This window comes from Somniosus microcephalus, chromosome 7 (genome assembly GCF_052327205.1).
Source record: "Somniosus microcephalus isolate GS21.2 chromosome 7, FLI_Smic_1.0, whole genome shotgun sequence".
NCBI classification, from domain to species: Eukaryota; Metazoa; Chordata; class Chondrichthyes; order Squaliformes; family Somniosidae; genus Somniosus; species Somniosus microcephalus.
Window position 1 is genome coordinate 172,348,931 of NC_140993.1, and position 27,533 is coordinate 172,376,463.

General features: G+C 44.7%; 1 protein-coding gene across 1 annotated transcript in view; it reads right to left on the reverse strand.

The window, feature by feature from the left end:
• The window catches only part of LOC147115006 (serine incorporator 1-like), a 230,823-nt gene that overhangs the window by 67,965 nt on the left and 135,325 nt on the right, over positions 1-27,533 (reverse strand). The window contains exons 6-7 of the mRNA XM_085993204.1: positions 10,436-10,605; positions 1,928-2,015 (exon numbers count right to left, since the gene is read on the reverse strand). Of these exons, the coding sequence (XP_085849330.1) occupies positions 1,928-2,015; positions 10,436-10,605 (258 nt within the window). The remainder of the gene's footprint in view (positions 1-1,927; positions 2,016-10,435; positions 10,606-27,533) is intronic.

The following is a 27,533-nucleotide window of genomic DNA, read 5'->3' on the forward strand; positions in this document are numbered from 1 at the left end:
TGTTAATATCAGGGCCAATGATACACTTGTGAACTGCAAATAAGCTTATATCGCAGATGTCCTCCCTGGTTCTCTGGAAGAAGTCAAAGATAGAAAAGTTAATATCTGTGGAGAGCTCAGCATTGCCATCACTGTGGCTGAGGTTGTCTCTTTATTACAGATGTCTCAGCTTTGTAGCTGCCTCCCTGCTGTACGGGAACCTGCAAAGGCAGTTCTCTTTTGACATTACAGATCAGTCAATAATGTTGCTTATACCTGCTACATGTTCACTTGGAAGGTAACAAGCGATTCAGCAACATTATTACAAGCAATGTTCCTGTTAATTTATTTTGGGTGCGCGGACCATTCAAAATAACAGGGGAATTTTAACCTAAAAAAAGGGTGGGTTGGGGGCGTGAGGGCAGTTAAAGTGCTAAAAATCGGAATCCTGACCTGAACCCGCCTCCTGCCCGCCCACTTCCGGTTTTAACGGAGGCGGGATGGGAGGCAGAATGGGGCGGGTAGCCAATCCGCTCCCAGGAGGCGGGCTGTCTATTTCAATATTATAATGAGGCTGAAAGCCTTTTCTTCAACCTGCAGCTGGTCGGGTTTTGCACACTTCATAAAATGCGGTAGCTATAGCCTGTACACTAACCTGCTGGATCGAGGGTCCCTACCTAACCCACCCTCCGCGAACGGAGACCACCCCCAGGCCTCCAACCCTTCCACAAGGCCTACCCCCGCCCCACCCCCATCCTCTGCCCTCCCCATGCTGTTGCCCTGGCCCCCGATCCTTTTCGGACCACCCTGTGATCTTCTCCAGGCCCACGACTCTGTTTGGCCCCCCCAAATCCTGTCCCAGCTCCCGATCCACTTCGGACCCCTCCCCCCCACCCCCATCCCAACCCTATCCACTTCGGGATTCCCCACCCCCGATCTTCTCCCGACACGATTCCCCCCTCCCTCCTCTGTGTGGCCTCTCAATCTGGCTGGCTGCATATGGGAAACAGAGGCTTCCCATTCAAATCAGGCCCTGCCGTTAAAGTTGGCAGGGCCTGCGGGAAAACCATTCTCCCAGATTTCCCGATCGCTTTGAAGCCCCTCCCCCCCCCGCCCCCACCATTAAAATTCAGCCCATTGTCTCAAACTGATCTTTCCCCTCACCTCTTTGAGGACCATGATGCACTAGGGTAAATTAATGTGATTTGATAGGATTGGTTAATGCAATAGCTTGTGATAGCATTAATGACAATTAACTCCCCATGCTGGTTCATTTCTTTCTTCTTAGTTCAATGATGGCTATAGGAATTTCCTCAAAAGATGCTGAACACTTTATTGAACAATTGAAAATGTGTTGCAATATTGGGAAGACTTTCAGGAAAGCTACCTCTCTGAATGTCCATCATGGTGTCTACACTGCATAATGTACCTGATACAGCACTCACCTTTTGCAATGCTCCTTTGTTTAAATTACTGAACAGATGCAACTGATGATGTGATTGTTCTATGCAGTTACTGCCATTTTAGTAAAACTGGTAAAGAATCTTGCAACACAATCTACCAAACTATAACTTTCTTTCAACCAGCAAATGGTTCCCTGCAGGCATGACTCCAGCAAAATTGCTGGAATCGCAGTACCCACAGATTTTCAGGGACTGTGTCTTTAAAATGGGATTGCATTTATGGTAGTCGATTTCCTTACCTACATTATTCTATCCAATGTGATAAATTAAGATAAATTTGAATTTAAAATGAGAATAATTAATGCTTTCTTTTGTAAGTAGAGTAGAAAAATCAAAACTTACACAGCAAAAGTACTCATACAGGATACATCATTTTCTTGCCAGGCAGTAACAAAATCAAAATTAATTATTAACTGGTAAAATTAGATTTGCATGGCAAAATGAGGAAGGAGTATATATCTATAAGAGGAAAATAATCTACTTACCTGGTTCATTTGTCATTGCTGACCATGTAAGGTACATAATATACAGAGTGATGATAGAGGATTGAAGGCCAGTGCAAAGCTGAAGTTCCTAAAATTTAATAAAATCCAGTAAAGAATATTCATTGTTGGTAAAGAAGTACACAGTAAAAACATTTTAAAAACTAAAGAAATCTAATAACTTAGGAAGCATTCTTAATCATTAGTTCTTTGCTGATTATCTTGTTAAATTTTCAGGGTCAGACAAGAAACCAAATTAAATTCTTTCAAACTGCATTGATCACAACTTTTGTTGCTCAAAGCAGTATTATGCAGTGTAAAAATAAAAGCTACTAATGCAAATCAGCTCTTAAATGTTCCCAAATAGCAACTTTTAAAATTTCCCATGAAGATGAAATTTTCTGAAAACCAGTTAGTACTGCCAATAATTACAAAATAAATCTAAAATGTACAAATTACATACGTTTAAACAAAGTTCCCATGGTAAGGCAAAGGATATGCTATTTTATACTGGCAGGAGCTCAGTATAGCACCTAGTTTACTATAGTACAGTTGATTTATGCCATTACTCTCAAGCCAAAAAAATGCACTTCTCCAGTCACTATTCCTGTTTCTTTCCCATTTTTGTCACTTTGTTTGTCTTTGTCTTCCAACCTCTCTGCCTCTGTCGGGCTGTCACACAGTTTTCTCATTGTGCTGTCTGCATCATACTATCCAACTCGTTTTTCTCATTGATTCTGTCCTTCTCGGGAACAGTAGCACAGTGGTTATGTGACTGGACTACAAATCCAATAGGCCTGGACTAATGATCTGGAGATATGAGTTCAAACCCCACCATGGCAGCTGGGGAATTTAAATTCAGTTAATTAAATAAATCTGGAATAAAAATCTAGTAATGGTAATATAGTAATAGTAATAGACTGGGCACTGCGGCAGGTGGTAAGAGAACCAACACGAGGGAAAAACCTATTTGACCTCGTCCTTACCAAGCTACCTGTCGCAGATGAATCTGTCCGTGACAGCACTGGTAGCAGTGACCACTGCACAGTCCTTATGGAGATGAAGACCCATCTTCACACTGAGGACACCCTCCATTGTGTTGTGTGGCACTACCACTGTACTAAAAGTGCTGAATTCCATGGGTGAGGTGAGACATCAAGGCAGCATTTGACCGAGTGTGGCATCAAGGAGCCAGAGTAAAATTGAAGTCAATGGGAATCAGGGGGAAAACTCCCACTGGCTGGAGTCATACCTAGCACAAAGAAGATGGTTGTGGTGGTTGGAGGTCAATCATCTCAGCCTCAGGACATCACTGTAGGAGTTCTTCAGGGTAATGTCCTAAGCCCAACCATCTTCAGCTGCTTCATCAATGACCTTCCCTCCATCATAAGGTCAGAAGTGGGGATATTCGCTGATGATTGTTCAGTGCCATTCGCAACTCCTCAGATAATGAAGCAGTCCATGCCCGCATGCAGCAAGACCTGGACAACATTCAGGCTTGGGCTGATAAGTGGCAAGTCACATTCGTGCCAGGCAATGACTATGACAAACAAGAGAGAGTCTAATCACCGCCCTTGACATTCAACGGCATTACCATTGCCAAATCCCCCACCATCAACATCCTGGGGGGAGTCACCATTGACCAGAAACTTAACTGGACCAGCCACATAAATACTGTGGCTATAAGAGCAGGTCAGAGGCTGGGTATATCTGCGGCGAGTGTCTCACCTCCTGACTCCTCAGAACCTTTCCACCATCTACAAGGCACAAGTCAGGAGTGTGATGGAATACTCTCCACTTGCCTGGATGAGTGCAGCTCCAACAATATTCAAGAATTTCGATGCCATCCAGGACGAAGCAGCCTACTTGATCGGCACCCCATCCACCACCTTAAACATTCACTCACTCCACCACCGGCGCAGTGTGTACCATCTACAAGATGCACAACAAGCAACGCGCCAAGGCTTCTTCGGCAGCATCTCCCACACCCACGACCTCTACCACCTAGAAGGACCAGGGCAGCAGGCGCATGCGAACACCACCACCTGCAAGTTCCGCTCCAAGTTACAAACCATCCTGACTTGGAAATATATCGCTGTTCCTTCATCGTCGCTGGGTCAAAATCCTGGTTCAGCGGTTCAAGAAGGCAGCTCACCACCACCTTCTCAAGGGCAATTAGCGATGGGCAATAAATGCTGGCCTTGCCAGTGACGCCCACATTCCAGGAACGAATAAAAAATATACTGTTTCTCCACTCCTCTGTTCTCTTTTACACATCACCAATGTTTCTGTGCAGTTATCCTACATCTTCCTTTACTGATCGAGTTAACGGGCTGGATTTTCATTGAGGAGTCGGGTAGGAGGCGGGACAACAACTTTCGGGGTTGTAGTCCCGCCTCCATCGAGTTCTAGCCAACCCACGTGATTTTGACTTGATTGACCTTGTTGAGCCCACCCAGCGGGCTCAGCAGGCCAATTAAGGGCCACCCGGCAACAGGTGACGTCACAGATTGATATTTCATCTGTCAAGACCTTTTGACAGATGAAATATCAGCGTTTCACAGCTGTTTGAAGCTGTCAAACACTAACAATCTGTACTCCAGATTAATTCCTTCCTCTCAGGCTGATTTAGAGATCTCCCCGGAGCAGAAAGCTGAATGCTGCAATTTGTGACAGCTCGCAGCCATTTTGCTTTCTGAGCCGGTGAGATGAGGGACTCCCGAGACCTGAAGGAAGGAAGGCTGTAAAGGTAAGTAAAGGTATGTAAAACTTCTTTAAACACTTTACACACACCAAACACACTTACCTTTGCACTCATGCACCCATCACTCACCTGAACACCGGACATCTCGACCCCTCCAAGCCCTTCATCCCCACGGTCCGCCTCCTCTAACTTGCCGTGGTTTGGAGCCGTCGGGAATCCCACATTTCAACATTAAAAATAGGGATTAGGCTAAAAACTGCCTGTTAACTACCTGTTAACAGGCAGTTAATTGGCACTAATCCCCTTCCCGCCTCGGGGAGGCAGGTCCCAGTGCGGGTCGGGTACCTGCCTCCTTTGAAACTGACATGGAGGCGGGTTGGGGGCTGGATGGGTTCGTGCCCCCCCGATTTCAGGATTTTAACCCCCCACATGCCTCCAATCCCGCCTCCATGGCCCAATGAAAATCCTGCCCGTGTCTCCCATCTTTTAGAAGCCCTAAGAATCACTGAAAAAGGAGTTGAGGAAAAGTAGGGGTAAGATGAGGCTTTTAGAGAAATTGGATGGGGGCAAAGTGGCAATGTGGTCAATTGCTAATTTCGATTAGTAAGAATCAAGTTCATATTTCATGCTGGTTTGACGTTTTATGCACAACATATTTTTATCTTGAAAGCCGCTAAAAAATCTTGGGCTGGATTCTGCCCGCATATCTTACTCTGCTGTAACCCTAGCCCACCCTAGGTATGCACGATGGGCTCCTGTTGCAGTGGGACTGCTGCTGCAGCATCTGAAGAGGTGGAGATGATTTAAAGGGGACAGAAGAGCAGCACTGAAGGTCAAGATTTCATTTTATTTCGTCCTTGGACTGGAGAGACAGATAAAGATTTTAAAGAACACGAGAAAGTTGCAATTGCATATCCGGTGCTTATATGATTTTCACAATAAATAATTTAAATCTTTTTAAAATAATTTTTTGTAATTTTTTAATATCCTTATTATATGCAAACCTTATTTCTCAGCTTAGTGGAGGAAACAAGATTCCGGCCGAAGCTCCTCGGCTGTTCCAGCAGACTTCCACTGTAACTCCAGCAGAATTGCTCAGAAATAGGAGGCAGGGCCTAGATATGATGGGTTCAGACCTAAGCTTGAATAACTTGCTCAGCTTTGTATTGGGGGACCATCAGCCTGGCCCTCATAAGGCCATTGACGCGGAACCAGGGTAATCCCAACACTGAGAGTTCCCACTTCCCTTGCCCATATAGGATCCAGTGTATGTCTGACTGCTGATATGCTCAGTGGGATGAGCCTTACTGGCCTCCAGAAGGCATACGCAGGATGCACTCAAGGATCATTGAAAGTTTATTGTAAATGTGAGGAGACAGGAGAGGAGCAGCTAGGTTCTCTTGGTGGGACGGGGCTCCCCCCACTCAGCAGGCTGGTACTGAAGTAAATTAAGTGCCTTCCCACTCTGACAGGGTCAGTGTGAGAGGGCACCTGTGGATAAAATCCCAGGATCTCTGCTTGTGAATTTTTTGGGCCCAGCGTCCAAAATGATTTTTGAAAGCTGTTTTGAGTGACTTAATTGGTTCTCCTTTTTTCATTGAAGCTTCCTCTGACTACTTATTCTGAATTGGTTATTTTCATGTCATTACAGTAGTAGCTTTTCATTGTAAATCTGTTTTTCCCACATTCAACTGGTACATTGCCTGCATCTTCAGTTGTAATTGGCTCAAATTTCAAAATTTCACAGTATTGCAAGTGCAAGTGTGGCAAAATTTGCATATATAAATGTGACACCCAACTGTGACACCTGAAATGTACAGACAAGATGGGGGGAGTTTTAACCCACACAGCCGGTGCGATGCGGGCAGCGGGCGGACAGTTAAAATAGGCTGGGAATATTGACTATCCTGTTCTCGTTCTCTCTCTGCTTGCTGCTGTTTTAACCACACAATTCTTTTAGGTGGCCAAGGTGCCTGCCAGAAGCAGTTGGGAGTCTCAGGAATACATATAAATTGGTATCCTATGATGTCATTAGGACTCACGTGATATTAACATCAAATAGTGAAATTCCCACCCAGCACCGATTCGTGGGATCGGTTTCAGGGGAGCATTGGAAGCAGTATTTAAAGGAGCATTCAGGAGCATTGCACAAAGAACGTAGGCTACAATGCAGGCAAAAAAAATCAATGATTTGGCTAGTATTGTCGAGGTAAGAACACTTCTGAAATACTTTCTCATCAAGGCTGCACCACTTACAGCCTCATTAATTACAACACTCAGCACTCACAAAACTCCCCTCCCCCACTACCCTGCACTGTCCTGCAATTAATGCAGCTCATTTCACTAAACATTCTTTTCCTCATGCTCACATACTCAGCACTATTACAAACTTCACTTACTCACAACTCACACACACACTGTCAGCTATTCCATCATTATAGCCACCTCACATCACAAGACTCTCACTAACACACTTCCCTCTTGCTTGCAGGAGAAGGTGGCACACAACAGGCTGCCACTGGAAGAGGAAGTGTGCATCTGCACACCCTCTCCCCCCTTGAAGAGAGCATCCTGGCAATAATGGGAAGGGGCAGAGTGGAGGCTGTGGCCATTAGCAATACTGGAGGAGACTCCACGCAGGGGTTCTTTATACCTCTTTGTCTCTTCTCAGATGCTTTCAACATCCACTACTTTCTTTCTGCTCTCCCTCACACCACAAACTAACTCTTGTCTCTTTTTTTCATTTCAGCTACTGAGAATGTCGACGACCCTCAGCCAGTGGAGTAAGACGAGTGCAGTGTTGCAGAAGATGAATCATCAGTTGATCTGATTCTTGCAAGCACCAGCTGAGATACTGACACCACGTGGACTTTAGAAGCTAGGTTGGAGGAGGGATCTGCACATGGTGACTCACTGGGCACAAGTGCGCAGGAAGGAACTAGGGCATGTGTATAGGACGTCACAGTGGCCAACTTGCCAGAGGGTGAGATTGCATACTAGTTCTGTTGCAGAGGACTCAGATGCTGATTTTGATGGGCCTGGCTACCGATGAAGGCTCATGGACATACACCGGGAAATGTTGCACTATGCAGCCTGCCGGAGAGCTTGCGCACAATGTCGCAGAACATGGAGGAGTCCAGCTCCAACTTGTCACAAGGCTTTGCACACAGCATGAAGACCATTTTGTCTAACATGGACCAAGTGGTTGGTTCTATCAGTAACGTAGTGGAACCCACCATGATGGAGCATCTCATGACACATCTGACAGCTTCCATTACAATCAAAACAGCTGCCATGGAAGCTCAGATGGCTGCCATCTCAGCTTTGGGGGCTACAGTTGCAAGGGGCTTCCAGGGCATCACGTCACTCCAACACTCTGTTCTCCAACCAAGCCCTGGAAGTGCTGAGGCATCTCCCCAGGAGAGTGGGTATGACAGCATTTGCTCTCATCTCACAGAAGGACGGCATGCCCGCTTATCCGCCAGCCACTCCACCAGTGTCCTTGATGGTGCCACTCAGGCAGCCAACCCAGACTGCTACAGCCCACTCTGAGATGATGCAGTCTGCACCCAGGCCCTCTAGGCCCAGAGCTGCTCGAGATCATCCTCCAAGGCCATCTTAAATGTCCTCAATGCAAGCTCAGCAGCCTTCCAATAACAACTTACATTTATATATCACCTTTAACATAGTAAAACCTCTCAAACTGTAGCCATTGGGGAAATACCTTGTAGGAGCACTAGGGTTAAAAAAATGAACATGTAGGTCAAGCACTAAGGGTTTGCATAAGGATGATTAGTCATTTTTTTTGTCAATGCTGACATAATTTGTTTGAAAAATTTGGTTTTGGAACTGGAATTGGTGTTAGTATTTGTCTTTGTATTAAAGTGAGGGCAAGACAATAAATCTGGAGTGAAGGAAGGCAATCGGCTGGTGGTTGCAAGAAGTATGGTGAAGATTGTAGGACTATTGGTGAATGGGGAATAGAAGGGCTGATTTAGTTGAAGCGCTCCTCGATCTGCTTGTCTCTGAGCGTTCTGGCTTCCTGCTCCTCCTCCTGTACTTTTTACTGCCCAGGTGGTGGTAGCAGCTGGTCCCTCATGATGGCAAAGTTGTGGAGGATGCAGCAGATGATGACAAATCTGGATAGCCGCTCAGGGGTGTAGTCCAAGACTCCTCCAGAACAGTCCAGGCAGCGGAAGCGTTGCTTGAGCCTGCTGACTGTTTGCTCGATGATCTTCCTTGTGGCAAATGGCTCTCACTGTAGGCGTGCTCTGCAACTGTGCGCAGGTTCCTGACTGGAGTCATGAGCCATGTTCGGAGGGAATAACCCTTGCCACCCAACAGACGTGACAATCGCAGCCACCGAAAAGTCACTGCTCTTCAGAGGGTCAAGGAAGCTGACCCTCTGTCTGTACAGCCTGTTATGTGGGTAGTGCCTCCTGCGACCTCAATTCCTCACTGTTGTCCTTTTGCAGCTCCCTCCACAGCACCCCTGATGCTGATTGCATTTCTCATCCAAAACCCAATCTAAAGCAGCCATGGCGCCATCCATATTGATGTTGTGTGTGTGAATACCTCCAAACTTTACCAATACGTCTGTCACCACAAGCACTCTCAGCAAACCGTTTACTCGAGGCAGCTGTGAGCACTGAGACTTTCTTAATATCGGTTCACATGACCTTTAATTAGCTTCAGGAAGTGTCACTCAATCTCCCCTCCATTTTACTGGCAAGTTTCCAGAGTCCCGGGAAACCCGTGCTCTAGGCATTAAATTCAAGTTCCAGTCAAAATGTGAGGGAATGAAGGACCGCCCTCTTGACATCGGGTTACTCAGCCACACCCAAAACTGCCTCCATTAAAACCGGAAGTGGGCGGGTTGGGGTCGGGTTTTATATTCCTGATATTTTAACCATGCCCCTCACCTTCTCCTGCCCATCAGGGTGGAGGAGTTAAAATTTATCCCAGTGTCACTGGTGGAGTCTCACCTATAGCAAGCGGCTTATGGGAAAATCGTGGCTGCGCTGTCTGCTATATTCTTTCCATTGACATTCAAAAAAGAGAATAGAAGGAAGAAAAACAAATGATAAGGTAATCACGCAGAATTAGTGGTGTTTCTGTAAGATGGGATGTAAATTGTATTTAAATTAGTAGTTTAGGTTTAATATTATGCTAATAAAATAATCCCTGTTTGACTAGCTTTTTATTATAATATTAGCATTAATTTAACAGTGCGTGAGTTGAAACAAACACAAACCAGTCAGCTCCAAGGAGACAGCAGTTTCACTGAGCATTCCTGTTTGAAGTGAGCTGCTTCGAACATTAGTGTAGGGTTCCCTACCCTGAAGGCATTAGTGAAATAATTGTTTTAATGACAAAATCTGGCAGTTTTCAGCTAGAAATTACCAGATCTTTTAAAACTTCAATTTCACCATTTACCATAGTTGGATATAAACTCAAGACCTCTAGGTTACTAGTCTAGTACCATAACCACTAGGATACCACACAATCCTACTGAACACACCTAGGTCATTGTCAACTCAAGAAGATTTTTTACTTATATTCAAATAATGTCAGCTATTTAAGAGCCACAATTTCCTTTTAATTTATACCTCTTATTTATCAGTATCGATTCTTAAACCAATATACAAGTGGTCAACTGGGTTTAGTTATCTTAATTCAAGTAGATCCATTTAAATTATGCAATATCGTTATAAATAAATTAAATATTAATTCAAGAAATCTTAATCATTTTCAAAAGAAATGATACAAAAAAACTATCATGAAATTAAGATTTGTAATATGCTTACCTGGATCTTTGGATGAACTGATATTAAAGAAGCTACAACACAAATAAGTATGTTGAAGCTAATAACAAATTTATTTTCAATACAGCCGTCAACTGCGGTGTAGAACACATAGCAGAGGATTGCAGTGGTTAATGACAACACGTAATTCAGACATGTAACTGACAGAAGTGCTGCAAAGAAACAAACAGATTAATGTCACTAAAAATGCTACAATGACCATTCCAACCTGCTCAAGATAATTTCAAAACAATGTTATTAAATGATAAAACTATGTCGCAGAACAAACAATTGAAAGTGTACCAACCATTAGAAAGGATGATAAAGCACCAACTAAAAATATATATGAATGGTAACAGGTGCTAAAATATTTTGATTTAAGCACTATGCATTTGTAAGATCTTACCCAGAGACTTCTGAACAAACTGGATTTTCCTGGTTCACAGGCATTTTTTTCTTTATTTCCATTTCCCAGTTTTCTGAGTGAGTTCATTAATTTATTTCCAATTTGTGCTGAATTATAGACATGTTTGAGTTCTGGGTATGTGCCCTTTGAAACTGGGCTTTGCCTGACCAGTTCAATTCAGGTCATTTCATTTCATACAGGCAGGCCTTAGAATCTTTCAACACATCAAGGCCAACTTCAGCAACAAGCCCAATCATACCCTATGATATGAGAATGGAGATTCTGTAACAACTCTGGGGGGAATTTTAACTTAAAAAAAGGGGTGAGTTTGAGTTTGGTGGGAAGTTAAAGTATTAAAAATCTGAATCCCAGCCACCAGAACCCGCCTACTTCCAGTTTCAATAGAGTCGGAACGGGGGTGGGGGGTGCCGGCAGCCAATCCGCTCCCAGGAGGCGGGTCATCTATTTAAATATTATAATGAAGCTGTAAGTCTCTGCTTTAACCTCCATTTTGAATTTTACTTTAGCTGGTCAGGTTTTGCAGGCCTCATGAAACCCGCCAGCTAATGAAAGGCGAGGACTGCTTGATCCAGGAAGTAAGTGCCTTTACACTTACCCCTCTACGAGGCCTCCAATCCCCCCACCCAGGCTGCCGATCCCCCCATGCTCCTCCGGACTCCGATCTGCTCCTCCGGACCCCGATCTGCTCCTCCGGCTGCTGATAGTTGCAGGACTTCGCCCACCCCACTCTGCCAACACTCCCCCTGCTCCTCCAGCCGCCGATCTTCACCCGACCCCCCTCCCTGCTGCTCCACCGGCCACCAAACTTAACTCAACAACCCACCCCCCATCCCCGTGTTGGTCTCGGCCCCAAATGTTCAGCCAACCCCCACCCGGGATAGTCCCGCCCCCGATCTTCAGTCGACCCCCCACCCCCCCACCCCGTGCTGGTCCCGGTCCACAATCGGCAGCCGACCCTCCCCCTCCCCTCCCCCCCCCCACGCTGGTCCTGGCCCGCCCCGTGCTCCTCTGGCCACCTCCCAGCTCTCACGCAATCCCTCTCTCCCTTCTCTCTGTGGCCTAGTGCAACAGGCCTCCGCCCGGAGCCAGCCAGCCTCCCAATCTGGCTGGCTCTGGGTGAGAAACAGAGGTTTCCCATGCAATCAGGCCCTGGCATTAAATTCGGCAGGGCCTGCGGGAAACCTGTTCTCCCGACTGTATTGATTTGTATGTGGGTTCAATGTCGACACATTCATGAAAGAGAATGACTTTTTATCTAAAGCATGTTCAACTCAGTTAACAGCATTACAGGAGACACCATCTTAGAGATCCATCTAAAACGAAACTAAAACTAAACTCTGCCTCTGTCACTTGCCCTCTGCTGGTAAGGCATAAATAATCAAACAGCCAAATATGCTGGTAAGGCATCATAATCAAACAGGCAAATACCATCACTATTTGCTGATATCATTACATCTCCCTTTCTTAAAACAAAAGTATTTTACTTTTATCTAACAACATGTTTTCTTTGTATTACTCTGCATTTTAACTGTAACACTTAATGAACTTACATTATCATGATCAAGGTTAGTTAACCTTGTTTTGTGTGTTCACATGAAATATGTAAATACACTAGAACTTGAAGAAAGAATAAGATAACATTACTTCCTTCTATAACAAGAGTCCTTAAATTTGCTCAATGAGTCTCTCAGGAGGCTTCACGTGTCTTGAGGATTTTCTGATTGATTGTCCTTGAATCTGAGTTGTTGCCTCAGATGATGATTTCTCAGCTGTGTGATCAGGTTGTTCAACAGTATCAGTCTTTTGACCTGCTGTGTGATCAGGTTGTTCAACAGTATCAGTCTTTTGACCTGCTGTGGCTGGTCCCATGAGAAGATCCCGACGATTTCTTCAGAGAACAGCACCCTCATCTGTCTGAATGGTGTATGATCTTGGTTGAACTTCACTCAGGACAGTTCCCTTCTGAGTCCATATGTTTGTTTTGTCTTTGAACCTTACTTGGTCACCAGTGTGGAGTTCAGGTAGGTTTTGTGTTCCTCTGTCATAGTAGTACTTTTGCTTTTCTTTCTGTTGTTCTTTGAACTTCCTCACTTTCTCCCCCTCTTTTGTTTTCAGGAGGTTCTCCGGGATGGGTAGGTTTGACCTTAGCAGACGTCCCATAAGGAGTTGGGCTGGTGACATACCACACTCGAGCGGCGTTGTGCGGTATACAAGCATGCTCTGGTAGAAGTCAGTTCCACTGTCTTTTGCCTTGTACATCAATCTTTTCACTGTCTGGACCGATTTTTCCACTAGTCCATTGGACTGTGGGAAGTGAGGACTTGACGTTGTGTGGACAAAGTCCCACCCTTTGGCAAAGTGTCGGAAACTTGCATTGTAAAACTGGGGTCCGTTGTCTGTGAAGACCTCGCTTGCCACGCCATGTCTGGAGAATATGGCTTTCATACATGTTATCACAGCATCTGCAGTGGTGGTGTACAGTCTACACACCTCTGGATACAGGGAGTAATAGTCTGTGACTACAAGATAGTCCTTCCCTTGACATACGAATAGGTCAGCGCCTACCTTCTGGTAAGGTCTGTCTGGCGCTGGGAGTGGCTTTAGTGGTTCTACCGGATTGCTTGCTCGATATTTCAGGTATATTGTGCAGTTTGACACCTCATTTGTCACATCTTGGTTGTTTCGTGGCCAGTACATCACCTCTCGTGCTCTTTTCTTACACTTTTCGATTCCCAGATGTCCTCCATGGATCCTTTTTAGCATCTCTTTTCTCAGACTCTTTGGGATAACTATTTTACTTCCTTTGTAGATGATGTCTTCGACCACTGATAGTTCCGCCCTGCAGTTCCAGTACTCTGCCATGTCAGGTGAGCAGTCTTGCTTCATGTTGGGCCATCCATCCAAGATGCTTTTCCTCAGTCGTCTCATTGTTTCATCTTTGTTTGTCTGTCTTTATGAGCTCCATTTTTGCATCTGCTATGGGCAGTGCACTTGTGATCATGTCCACGTAGGCGTTCACTTTTTCATCCATTTTGGTGTTTGCAGGCTCACTTGGGTCAACAGCTCTGGACAACGTGTCTGCTGTATACATCAGCTTACCCGGTGTGTACGCAACATTCAGTGTATAGCGTTGCAGCCTGATCATCATTCTTTGTATTCTAAGCGGACAGCTATTTAGTGGCTTTTGGAACAATGCAATCAAGGGCTTATGGTCAGTCTCTACACTGATTGCTTGTCCTGCCACAAAGTGGTGAAATCTTTCAGAGGCGTATGTGATGCTGAGCAGCTCCTTTTCTAGTTGAGCATATCGCGTCTCCGCGTCTGTCATTGAGCGCGATGCATATGCAATAGGTTGCCAGTAGTCATATTTTTGCAGAAGAACGGCACCGAGCCCACTCTGTGATGCATCTGATGATATCTTGATGGGTCTCGCTGGGTCATAAAACCTCAGAACTGGTTCCTCTGTGAGCAGTTTCTTTAGATCGCTCCATGACTTCTCATGCTCATGATTCCATTCCCATTCTATGTTCTTTTCAATTAGTCTTCTCAGTGGCGCCATCTTTTCTGAGAGGTTGGATATGAATTTACCCATGTAGTTGATCATTCCATTAAACCTCTGCACGTCCTTTTTGCATTGTGGCTTTGGCATATTCTCAATGGCGGACACCTTTCTGGGATCTGGTCTGATGCCCTCACTGCTAAGGATATCTCCCACGAATGTCAGTTCTGTCACCCCGAGCTGGCATTTCTCTCTATTCAGCTTCAGGTTTGTTTTCCTTGTTGCTTCCAGCACTTTTTTCAGTCTCTCGTCATGCTCAGTTCTCGTGGTTCCCCATACTATGATGTCATCCATTGATGTATCAACTCCCTCCAGGTGCTCATAGATCATATGGATAGTTTTGTGGTACACTTCAGGAGCTGAGGCAATGCCAAATGTTAACCTTAGGAATCTGTATCTGCCAAATGGACTGTTGAACGTGCACAGTCTTGAACTTGCCTCGTCCAGTTTCATCTGCCAAAATCCTGATGATGCATCTAACTTGCTGAAATACTTTGCATTTGCAAACTGTGACATGATTTCCTCATGTGTAGGAAGCTTGAAGTGCTCTCTCTTTATTGCTCTGTTTAGATCTCTTGGATCCAGGCAAATTCTGAGCTTTCCATTCTTTTTGTCCACAACGACGAGGGAACTCACCCACTCAGTTGGCTCATCTATCTTCTGAATCACGTTCAGGCTTTCCATCCTGTCCAACTCTGCCTTCAGTTGCTTTTGAAGAGCAAACGGAACTTTTCTGCATGGATGTATGACCGTTGGCATACTTTTATCTACTCTGATCATGTGTTCGACTGGAAGGCAGTCTAGACCCTGAAATAGGTCGTTGTACTCTTTCATGAGTTCATCATAGACTGTCTCTCCTTCGCTTTCCACAACGAGGACTCTCTTTACCAGGTTCAGTCTCTCACAGGCTATTAAACCTAGTATGGCCTGCACATCCTTTGGCACCACGATTAATGCTAGCGTGTGCTCTCTGTCCTTGTGTGTCACTTTGACAATGCATCTTCCTTTCACTGGTATATCAGTACCTGAGTATCCTGTCACTTTTACTTTTATTCCATGTATCTTTGGTCTGGGTCTAATTTTCTTAAAATCAGTCTCTGATATCACATTAACTTGTGCTCTAGTATCCAATTTAAATGGAATGTGTATGTCATTCACTTTTAGTGTCAACATCCAGTCTCTTTTTTCTTCTTTGTTTTCAGACACAACATCTACATAGAACTCCTCTATCTCGCTTTCATCTACTACATGGACCTTGCTTTCACAGAATCACAGAAACCCCACAGTGCAGATAGTGGCCATTTCGGCCCATCGAGCCTGCACCGACACATATCCCACCCGATCCCCGTAACCCCTACACCAACACCAACACATATCCCACCCTATCCCTGTAACCCCACGTATTTAATCCCCCTAACACTAAGGGTCAATTTATCATAGCCAATCAACCTAACCCGCACATCTTTGGACTGTGGGAGGAAAGCGGAGCACCCGGAGAAAACCCACGCAAACACGGGGAGAATCTGCAAACTCCACACAGACAGTCGCCCCAGGCCGGATTCGAACCCGGGTCTCTGGCGCTGTGAGGCAACAGTGCTAACCACTATGCCACCGTGCTTTGTTGCACTTGGTTCTTGCAGCAACGGGCATAATGGTTGTTTTTGTTGCAACTATTGCATTTTTTACCATATGCTGGACACTTTTTTGGTGGATGCTGTGTACCGCATCGACTACATGACTTTCGATTGCCCCTTTCATTTTTGTTCGCTGGCCACGCCTCTTTTTTCACATTGGCGCTCTTTTTGTTAAACGGTTTGTGTCCGTTCTTTCTCACTGCATCCACGTTGCTGCTACTGTCACTGAACAGCTCCTTTGCCTGCGACTTCACAGTCTCTGTAGCCCTACACAGTGCTATGGCTTTTCCCAGGTCTAGATCTTGCTCTCTTAGCAGTCTTTCCCTTAGACCATTATCTGGAATACCACACACCAGTCTGTCTTTTATCAGCGAGTCTGTCAGTCCCCCAAATTCACATGTTTTGCTTCGGTTTCTCAGTTCAGTCACATACTGATCAATAGTCTCTCCCGTTTTCTGTACACATGTGAAAAATCTGTGCCTCTCAAACGTCACATTACGTTTAGGTATGCAGTAGGCCTCAAACTGTTCCATTATTTTATCGAGCTTCATTTTGTCTCCATCAGCAGCGAATGTGAAGTTATTATATACCTCCAGCGCTTCATCACCCACGACATGTAAGAACACTGACGCTTTCATTTTATCACTTTTCTCGTCAGCTCCGATTGCCGCTAAATACAACTCCAAACGTTGTTTGAACCTCCTCCAATTTTCAGCCACATTACCTGTCAACTGAAGGTTCGCCGGTGGGTGTAAACCTTCCATTTTTCACTTCGTTAGCTATTCTCCAATGGTAAGTAACGATGTTCTCTTTTGGCTTGCTAATATGTGGAGAGCTGATTTAACTTCAGATTTTTCCTCTTCATCTCTTTCAATCACTTCTGACACCATGTTTTGATTTGTATGTGGGTTCAATGACGACACATTCAGGAAAGAGAATGACTTTTTATCTAAAGTATGTTCAACTCAGTTAACAGCATTACAGGAGACACCATCTTAGAGATCCATCTAAAACAAAACTAAAACTAAACTCTGCCTCTGTCACATGCCCTCTGCTGGTAAGGCATAAATAATCAAACAGGCAAATATGCTGGTAAGGCATCATAATCAAACAGGCAAATACCATCACTATTTGCTGATATCATTACACCGACCGCTTCCGAGCCCCCCTCCCCCACCCCCCGGCTCCCAACCTGCTGAACTATTAAAATTCAGGCCTGTGTGTGGGGAATCCAAAGGTGTGAACTTGCACTCTGCCACTCTGGCTCAGAGTCTAATATGTTGCACAAGGCTGGCCTAGATTTTTTTTAATGTTCAAAAAAAGTACTGCGATGCGCTATGTTTTTTAGGTTATTCATAAAAGAACATGTCTCAACAGCTCAACAGGATTGAGTATTAGTTGTGGAAACATGAATTCCTAAGACCAGAAGTTCCTGCAGGATATTAGTTCAAAAGATTTGTGTGATTTTAGCAGGAATAGGTTGACAAAAATGAGAGACAGAAAGAGAGAGACTTCCACCATATTATAGGATGAGGCAGGGATTGCTGGCACTGAAGAATGTTCAAAGGCAATACTTGTGATTGTATAGCAAAAACTGTGCAAAGTCCCTGCTACCTCCTGCTCGTCCCCACATCTTAAGACACGCACTCATTTTATTCATCTCATTAGCATGAAAGGTAGAGTGAACTTGGCCAGGATTCAAACCCTGGATCCTCTGGCCTTCGGTCAGGTAACTGAGCTGTACCGCATTATGTGTACACAGAACAGATAATTTTGTAAAGGATGATAAATATTCTATATTATTATAATTAAAGGTACTATACAATATTTAACATATTTATAAGACTTTAGAAAATGTAATCAAATGAATTTCAAAGAGTTTGACTGTAAGTAAAGCTAACATACAAAAAGTACTCAAACATTATGATCCTGCTACTAAAATAATAGCTAAAACATGATTGACCTTTTTCATAAGGTACTCTGACATCCGAAGGGTGATTTTCCTGCCCCTCACGCCTATGTCCAGGCTTTAGCCAGGTAGAGTGTCCCTTCCCTGGAGATGGGGGAGGAAAGTCAGCTGTGCAACAGTAATGGCCGTTGGTTGTATGTGCCTTCTGGCTGCTGTTTCAAGGAGCAGCCAGATGGCCTCCAGGCCCAAAGATGTTGTCTGTGCTTTTTACCCAGCTGGATATTCTTGTTACCGGCTCCTCTCAAAACTTTCAGTTTAAAAGGGGCTGTACACGTGGACAAAGGGTCACTTTTTTCTGGGTTACTCTCCAAATTGAACATTCCCCTGGGAGCAAAATCAGACACAGCATGTCCTCTACCGTAGCCTAGAAAAAACTGAGATATTACATTGTCTGCTATTTTCACGGAGGCACTAATCAAATAAATGTTAAGTATTTGTACAGTAATATTGCCCAGCATAATATCTAGGCTCGTGCGTTAAAGATGCAAAAGGCCCCAGATTGAAATCATGTTGTAAATGTTGTGTGGGAGCATCTAGTGGCAATAAGAATTAAAGCAGCTGGTGATGCAATGTTGAAAATATGGGTCTAAAAATTACTGCATATATTAACACACAAATGTTCAATGTATTTGTATGACATTTTATTTCAATGGAGACATTAACCCTTTCAGCTTAACCTACTAATATCATACAAAATAATTTCAGGTGCATTTTTTTTTAAACGTGTATGTAACATTGATTACTTGACCCCTCCCTCCTTGGCTTTCAATGACAGATTTCTCCATCTACCTTCATCACCTTTCCCCAATGATCTACTTCCTCTGCACTGCCCTATCATAATTCTATTTCTATCTGTCCCAACCTAATAGAGTTATAGGGCTGGATTTTCATTGAGGAGTCGGGTAGGAGGTGGGACTACAACTTTCGGGGTTGTAGTCCCGCCTCCATCGAGTTCTAGCCAACCCGCGCAATTTTGACTTGATTGACCTTGTTGAGCCCGCCCAGCGGGCTCAGCAGGCCAATTAAGGGCCACCCGGCAGCAGGTGACATCACAGATTGATATTTCATCTGTCAAGACCGTTTGACAGATGAAATATCAGCATTTCACAGCTGTTTGAAGCTGTCAAACACGGACAATCTGTACTCCAGGTTAATTCCATCTGTCAGGATGATTTAGAGATCTCCCCGGAACAGAAAGCTGAATGCTGGAACTTTTGACAGATCGCGGCCATTCTGCTTTCTGTGCCGGTGAGATGAGGGACTCCCGAGACCTGAGGGAAGGAAGGCTGTAAAGGTATGTAAATGTAAGTAAAACTTCTTTAAATACTATAAACACACTTACCTCTGCACTCATGCACCCATCCAAGCCCTTCATCCCGACGGTCCGCCTCGCTAACTTGGCGTGGTTTGGAGCCGTCGGGAATCCCACATTTCAACAATGAAAATAGGGATTAGGCTAAAAACTGCCTGTTAAATACCTGTTAACAGGCAGTTAATTGGCACTAATCCCATTCCCGCCTCGGGGAGGCGGGTCCCAGTGCGGGTCGGGTACCCGCCTCCTTTGAAACTGGCATGGAGGCGGGTTGGGGGCGGGATGGGTTCGTGCCCCCTGATTTCGGGATTTTAACCCCCCACACGCCTCCAATCCCGCCTCCACGGCCCAATGAAAATCCTGCCCATAGCGTCATAGAGTTATACAGCACAGTAAGAGGCCTTTCAGCCCATCGTGTCCGCACCGGCCATCAAGCCCTGTCTATTCTAATCCCATTTTCCAGCACTTGGTCTGTAGCCTTGTATGCTATGATGTTTCAAGTGCTCATCTAAATGCTTCTTGAATGTTGTGAGGGTTCCTGCCTCTACCACCCTTTCAGGCAGTGAGTTCCAGATTCCAACCATCCTCTGGGTGAAAAAGGTTTTCCTCAAATCCCCTCTAAACCTCCTGACCCTTACCTTGAAACTATGCCCCCTGGTTATTGGCCCCTCTACTAAGGGGAAAAGTTCCTTTCTATCTACCCTATCTATGCCCCTCATAATTTTATACACCTCAATCAGGTCCCCCCTCAGCCTTCTCTGCTCTAAGGAAAACAACCCCAGCCTGTCCAGTTTCTCTTCATAGCTGAAGCACTCCAGCCCAGGTAACATCCTGGTGAATCTCCTCTGCACCCTCGCCAATGCAATCACATCTTCCTATAGTGTGGCGACCAGAACTGCACACAGTATTCCAGCTGTGGCCTAACTAGCGTTTTGTACAGCTCCATCATACCCTCCCTGCTCTTATATTCTATGCCTCGGCTAATGAAGGCAAGTATCCCATATGCCTTTTTAACCACCTTATCTACCTGTCCTGCTGCCTTCAGGGATCTATGTACATGCACACCAAAGTCCCTCTGATCCTCTGTCCTTCCTAGGGTCCTACCATTCATTGTGTATTCCCTTGCCTTGTCAGTCCTCCCAAAATGCATCACCTCACACTTTTCAGGGTTAAATTCCATTTGCCACTGTTCTGCCCATCGAACCAACCCGTCTATATCATCCTGTAGCCTGAGGCTTCCCTCCTCACTATTTACCACTCCACCAATTTTCGTGTCATTTGCAAACTTACTGATCATACCTCCAACATTCATATCTAAATCATTAATGTACACTACAAACAGCAAAAAACCCAGCACCGATCCCTGCGGTACACCACTGGACACAGGCTTCCAGTCACAAAAGCAACCTTCGACCATCACCCTCTGCCTCCTGCCACTAAGCCAATTTTGGATCCAATGTGCCAAATTGCCCTGGATCCCATGGGCTCTTACTTTCTTGACCAGTCTCCCATGCAGGACTTTGTCAAAATCCTTACTGAAGTCCATGTAGACCACATCAACTGCACTACCGTCATCCACACACCTAGTCACCCCCTCGGAAAATTCAATCAAATTGGTCAGACATGATCTTCCCCTGACAAATCCATGCTGCCTATACTTGATTAATCCTTGCCTCTCCAAGTGGAGACTAATTCTGTCCCTCAGAATTTTTTCCAATAATTTCCCTACCACTGATGTTAGGCTCACTGGCCTGTAATTCCCTGGTTTATCCCTACTACCCTTCTTGAATAATGGTACTACGTTAGCTGTCCTCCAGATCTCTGGCACCTCCCCTGTGGCCAGAGAGGTTCTGAAAATTTATGTCAGAGCCCCTGTAATCTCCTCCCTTGCCTCACACAGCAGCCTGGGATACATCTCATCTGGGCCTGGGGATTTATCCACATTTAAGCCCGCTAAAACCGCTAGTTCCTCCTCCCTCTCAATACTAATTTGTTCAAATATATCACATGCCCCCTGCTTGATTTCTATGCCTACATCGTCCTTCTGCATAGTGAACACAGATGCAAAATATTAATTTAAAACCTCACCTACATCTTCCGGCTCTACACACAGATTGCCACTTTGGTCCGTAATGGGCCCTACTCTTTCCCTGGTTATCCTCTTGCCCTTAATATACTTATAAAACACCTTGGGATTTTCCTTTATTTTGCCCACCAGTGTTTTTTCATGCCCCCATCTTCGCTCTCCTAATTTCTTTTTTATGTACCCTCCTGCACTTTCTATACTCCTCTAGGGCTTCCACTGTTTTTAGTCCTTTGTATCTGCCAAAAGCCTCCCTTTTTTTCCTAATCCATTCTTGTATACCCCTTGGCATCCAGGGTTCCCTGGGCTTGTTGGTCCCACCCTTGACCTTTACAGGAACATGTTGGCGTGGTACTCTCTCTATTTCCTTTCTGAAAGACTCCCACTGCTCTGATGTGGATTTTCCTACAAATAGCTGATCCCAGTCCACTTTGGCCAGATCCTGCCTTATCATATTAAAATCAGCCTTCCCCCAATTTAGAACCTTTATTTCCGGTCCATCTTTGTCCTTTTCCATGACTACCTTAAATCTCACCGAATTATGGTCACTATCACCAAAATGCTCTCCTACTGACACTTCCACCACTTGCCCGGCTACATTCTCTAGAATTAGGACCAGTACCGCCCCCTCTCTTGTAGGACTTTCTACATGTTGCCTCAAAAACCTCTCCTGGAAGCACTTTAAGAATTCCGCACCCTCTAAGCCTTTCACACTCTGACTATCCCAGTTAATATTGGGGAAGTAGAGATCCCCTACTATTATTACCCTATTATTCCTACACTTCTCTGAGATTTGCCTACATATCTGAGGAAGGATGTTCTTGCCATGGAGGGAGTGCAGCGAAGATTCACCAGACTGATACCTGGGATGGCAGGAATGATGTATGAGGAGAGATTGGGTTGATTGGGCTTATATTCGCTGGAGTTTAGAAGAATGAGAGGGGATCTCATTGAAACTTATAAAATTCTAACAGGACTAGACAGACTAGATGCAGGAAGGATGTTCCTGATGGCGGTGGAGTCCAGAACCAGGGGTCACAGTCTAAGGATAAGGGGTAAGCCATTTAGGACCGAGATGAGGAGGAATTTCTTCACCCAGAAAGTGGTGAACCTGTGGAATTCTCTACCACAACAGGCAGTTGATGCCAATTCATTAAATACATTCAAGAAGGAGTTGGATATATTTCTTAAGGCTAAAGGGATCAAGGGTTATGGGGAGTAAGCAGGGACAGGATACTGAATTTGGATGATCAGCCATGATCTCATTAAATGGCGGAGCAGGCGCGAGGGGCTGAATGGCCTACACCTGCTCCTATCTTCTATGTTTCTATGTCTATATCTGTTCCTCTACCTCCTCCTGACTGTTTGAGGGCCTATAGTACAATCCCAGCAAAGTGCTTGCCCTTTTTTGTTTTTAAGTTCTACCCATATGGCCTCATTAGAGGAACCTGCTAAATCATCCCTCCTTACAGCAGTAATTGACTCTTTGATTAATATTGCGACAACCCCCTCCTCTTTTATACCCCCCTCTGACTCGCCTGAAGATTCTATACCCCGGAATATTGAGCTGCCAGTCCTGCCCTTCCCTCAACCATGTCTCTGTGATAGCAACAATATCATACTCCCATGTGTTCATCAACACCTTCAATTCATCTGCCTTACTCGCAAGACTCCTTGAATTAAAATAAATGCCATCCAGTCTTGCCATACTCCCTTGTGCCATTACATATTTGCTCTGCCTTCCAGGCTGCCTTGTTTTTTCCTCTATATTTGGCTGTGCATCACCCCCTACCATAGCTCCACTCCGTATCCCATCCCCCTGCCAAGTTAGTTTAAACCCCCCCCCAACAGTACTAGCAAACCTCCCCGCAAGGATGTGGGTCCCGTTCCAGTTCAGGTGCAACCTGTCCAACTTGTACAGGTCCCACCTTCCCCAGAAGCAGACCCGGTGATCCAGGAAACTAAAGCCCTCCCTTCTGTACCATCTCTTTAGCCACGCATTCATCTGCTCTATTCTTCTATTCTTATATACTCACTAGCACGTGTATTGATTTCTTTGTGGGTTCAATGAGGAGACATTTATGAAAGAGAATGTCTTTTAATCTAAAGCTTTGTTCAACTCTTTTATACAGCTTTTACAGGAGACACGATGCTGTGATGCATCTAGAACGAAACTGAAACTAAACTCAACTGCCTTGCTTGTCTCGGTCACATGACCTCTGCTGGTCAGGCACAAGCAATCAATACCTGCAATCATGCTGCTAAGGCATCATAATCGAACAGGCAAATACCATCTCTATTTGCTGATATCATTACATCTCCTTTCCTTAAAACAAATGTATTTTACTTTTAACTAACAACATGTTTTCTTTGTATTAATCTGCATTTTAACTGTAACACTTAATGAACTTACATTATCATTATCATGATCAAGGTTTTTTAACCTTGCTTTGTGTGTTCACATGAAATATGTCAATACACTAGAACTTGAAGAAAGAATAAGATAACATTACTTCCTTCTATAACAATAGTCCTTAAATTTGCTCAATGAGTCTCTCAGGAGGCTTCACGTGTCTTGAGGATTTTCTGATTGATTGTCCTTGAATCTGAGTTGTTGCCTCAGATGATTGGTTCTCAGCTGTGTGATCAGGTTGTTCAACAGTATCAGTCTTTTGACCTGCTGTGGCTGGTCCCATGAGAAGATCCCGACGATTTCTTCAGAGAACAGCACCCTCATCTGTCTGAATGGTGTATGATCTTGGTTGAACTTCACTCAGGACAGTTCCCTTCTGAGTCCATATGTTTGTTTTGTCTTTGAACCTTACTTGGTCACCAGTGTGGAGTTCAGGTAGGTTTTGTGTTCCTCTGTCATAGTAGTACTTTTGCTTTTCTTTCTGTTGTTCTTTGAACTTCCTCACTTTCTCCCCCTCTTTTGTTTTCAGGAGGTTCTCCGGGATGGGTAGGTTTGACCTTAGCCGACGTCCCATCAGGAGTTGGGCTGGTGACATACCACACTCGAGCGGCGTTGTGCGGTATACAAGCATGCTCTGGTAAAAGTCAGTTCCACTGTCTTTTGCCTTGTACATCAGTCTTTTCACTGTCTGGACCGATTTTTCCATTAGACCATTGGACTGTGGAAAGTGAGGACTTGAAGTTGTGTGGACAAAGTCCCACTCTTTGGCAAAGTGTCGGAAACTTGCATTGTAAAACTGGGGTCCGTTGTCTGTGAAGACCTCGCTTGCCACGCCATGTCTGGAGAATATGGCTTTCATACATGTTATCACAGCATCTGCAGTGGTGGTGTACAGTCTACAAACCTCTGGATACAGGGAGTAATAGTCTGTGACTACAAGATAGTCCTTCCCTTGACATACGAATAGGTCAGCGCCTACCTTCTGGTAAGGTCTGTCTGGCGCTGGGTGTGGCTTTAGTGGTTCTACCGGATTTCTTGCTCGATATTTCAGGCGTATTGTGCAGTTTGACACCTCATTTGGCACATCTTGGTTGATTCGTGGCCAGTACATCATCTCTCGTGCTCTTTTCTTACACTTTTCGATTCCCAGATGTCCTCCATGGATCTTTTTTAACATCTCTTTTCTCAGACTCTTTGGGATAACTATTTTACTTCCTTTGTAGATGATGTCTTCGACCACTGATAGTTCCACCCTGCAGTTCCAGTACTCTGCCATGTCAGGTGAGCAGTCTTGCTTCATGTTGGGCCATCCATCCAAGATGCTTTTTCTCAGTCGTCTCATTGTTTCATCTTTGTTTGTCTCAGTCTTTATGAGCTCCATTTTTGCATCTGCTATGGGCAGTGCACTTGTGATCATGTCCACGTAGGCGTTCACTTTTTCATCCATTGTGGTGTTTGCGGGCTCACTTGGGTCAACAGCTCTGGACAACGTGTCTGCTGTATACATCAGTTTACCCGGTGTGTACGCAACATTCAGTGTATAGCGTTGCAGCCTGATCATCATTCTTTGTATTCTAAGCGGACAGCTATTTAGTGGCTTTTGGAACAATGCAATCAAGGGCTTATGGTCAGTCTCTACACTGATTGCTTGTCCTGCCACAAACTGGTGAAATCTTTCATAGGCGTATGTGATGCTGAGCAGCTCCTTTTCTAGTTGAGCATATCGCGTCTCCGCGTCTGTCATTGAGCGCGATGCATATGCAATAGGTTGCCAGTAGTCATATTTTTGCAGAAGAACGGCACCGAGCCCACTCTGTGATGCATCTGATGATATCTGGATGGGTCTCGCTGGGTCATAAAACCTCAGAACTGGTTCCTCTGTGAGCAGTTTCTTTAGATCGCTCCATGACTTCTCATGCTCATGATTCCATTCCCATTCTATGTTCTTTTCAGTTAGTCTTCTCAGTGGCGCCATCTTTTCTGAGAGGTTGGATATGAATTTACCCATGTAGTTGATCATTCCATTAAACCTCTGCACGTCCTTTTTGCATTGTGGCTTTGGCATATTCTCAATGGCGGACACCTTTCTGGGATCTGGTCTGATGCCCTCACTGCTAAGGATATCTCCCACGAATGTCAGTTCTGTCACCCCGAGCTGGCATTTCTCTCTATTCAGCTTCAGGTTTGTTTTCCTTGTTGCTTCCAGCACTTTTTTCAGTCTCTCGTCATGCTCAGTTCTCGTGGTTCCCCATACTATGATGTCATCCATTGATGTATCAACTCCCTCCAGGTGCTCATAGATCATATGGATAGTTTTGTGATACACTTCAGGAGCTGAGGCAATGCCAAATGGTAACCTTAGGAATCTGTATCTGCCAAATGGACTGTTGAACGTGCACAGTCTTGAACTTGCTTCGTCCAATTTCATCTGCCAAAATCCTGATGATGCATCTAACTTGCTGAAATACTTTGCATTTGCAAACTGTGCCATGATTTCCTCACGTGTAGGAAACTTGAAGTGCTCTCTCTTTATTGCTCTGTTTAGATCTCTTGGATCCAGGCAAATTCTGAGCTTTCCATTCTTTTTGTCCACTACGACGAGGGAATTCACCCACTCAGTTGGCTCATCTATCTTCCAAATCACGTTCAAGCTTTCCATCCTGTCCAACTCTGCCTTCAGTTGCTTTTGAAGAGCAAACGGGACTTTTCTGCATGGATGTATGACCGGTGTCATATTTTTACCTACTCTGATCGTGTGTTCTCCTGGAATGTAGTCTAGACCCTTAAATAGGTCGTTGTACTCTTTCATGAGTTCATCATAGACTGTCTCTCCTTCGCTTTCCACAATGAGGACTCTCTTTACCAGGTTCAGTCTCTCACAGGCTTTTAAACCTAGTATGGCTTGCACATCCTTTGGCACCACGATTAATGCTAGCGTGTGCTCTCTGTCCTTGTGTGTTACTTTGACAATGCATCTTCCTTTCACTGGTATATCAGTACCTGAGTATCCTGTCACTTTTACTTTTATTCCATGTATCTTTGGTCTGGGTCTAATTTTCTTAAAATCAGTCTCTGATATCACATTAACTTGTGCTCCAGTATCCAATTTAAATGGAATATGTATGTCATTCACTTTTAGTGTCAACATCCAGTCTCTTTCTTCTTTTTTGTTTTCAGACACAACATCTACATAGAACTCCTATATGTCGCTTTCATCTACTGCATGGACCTTGCTTTGTTGCATTTGGTTCTTACAGCAACGGTCATAATGGTTGTTCTTGTTGCAACTATTGCATGTTTTACCATATGCTGGACACTTTCTTGGTGGATGCTGTGTACCGCATCGACTACATGACTTTCGATTGTCCCTTTCATTTTCGTTCGCTGGCCACGCCTCTTTTTTCACATTGGCGCTCGTTTTGTTAAACGGTTTGTATCCGTTCATTCTCACTGCATCTACGTTGCAGCTATTGTCACTGAACAGCTCCTTTGCCTGCAACTTCACAGTCTCTGCAGCCCTACACAGTGCTATGGCTTTTCCCATGTCTAGATCTTGCTCTCTTAGCAGTCTTTCCCTTAGACCATTATCTGGAATACCACACACCAGTCTGTCTTTTATCAGTGAGTCTGTCAGTCCCCCAAATTCAGATGATTTGCTTCTGTTTCTCAGTTCAGTCACATACTGATCAATAGTCTCACCCGTT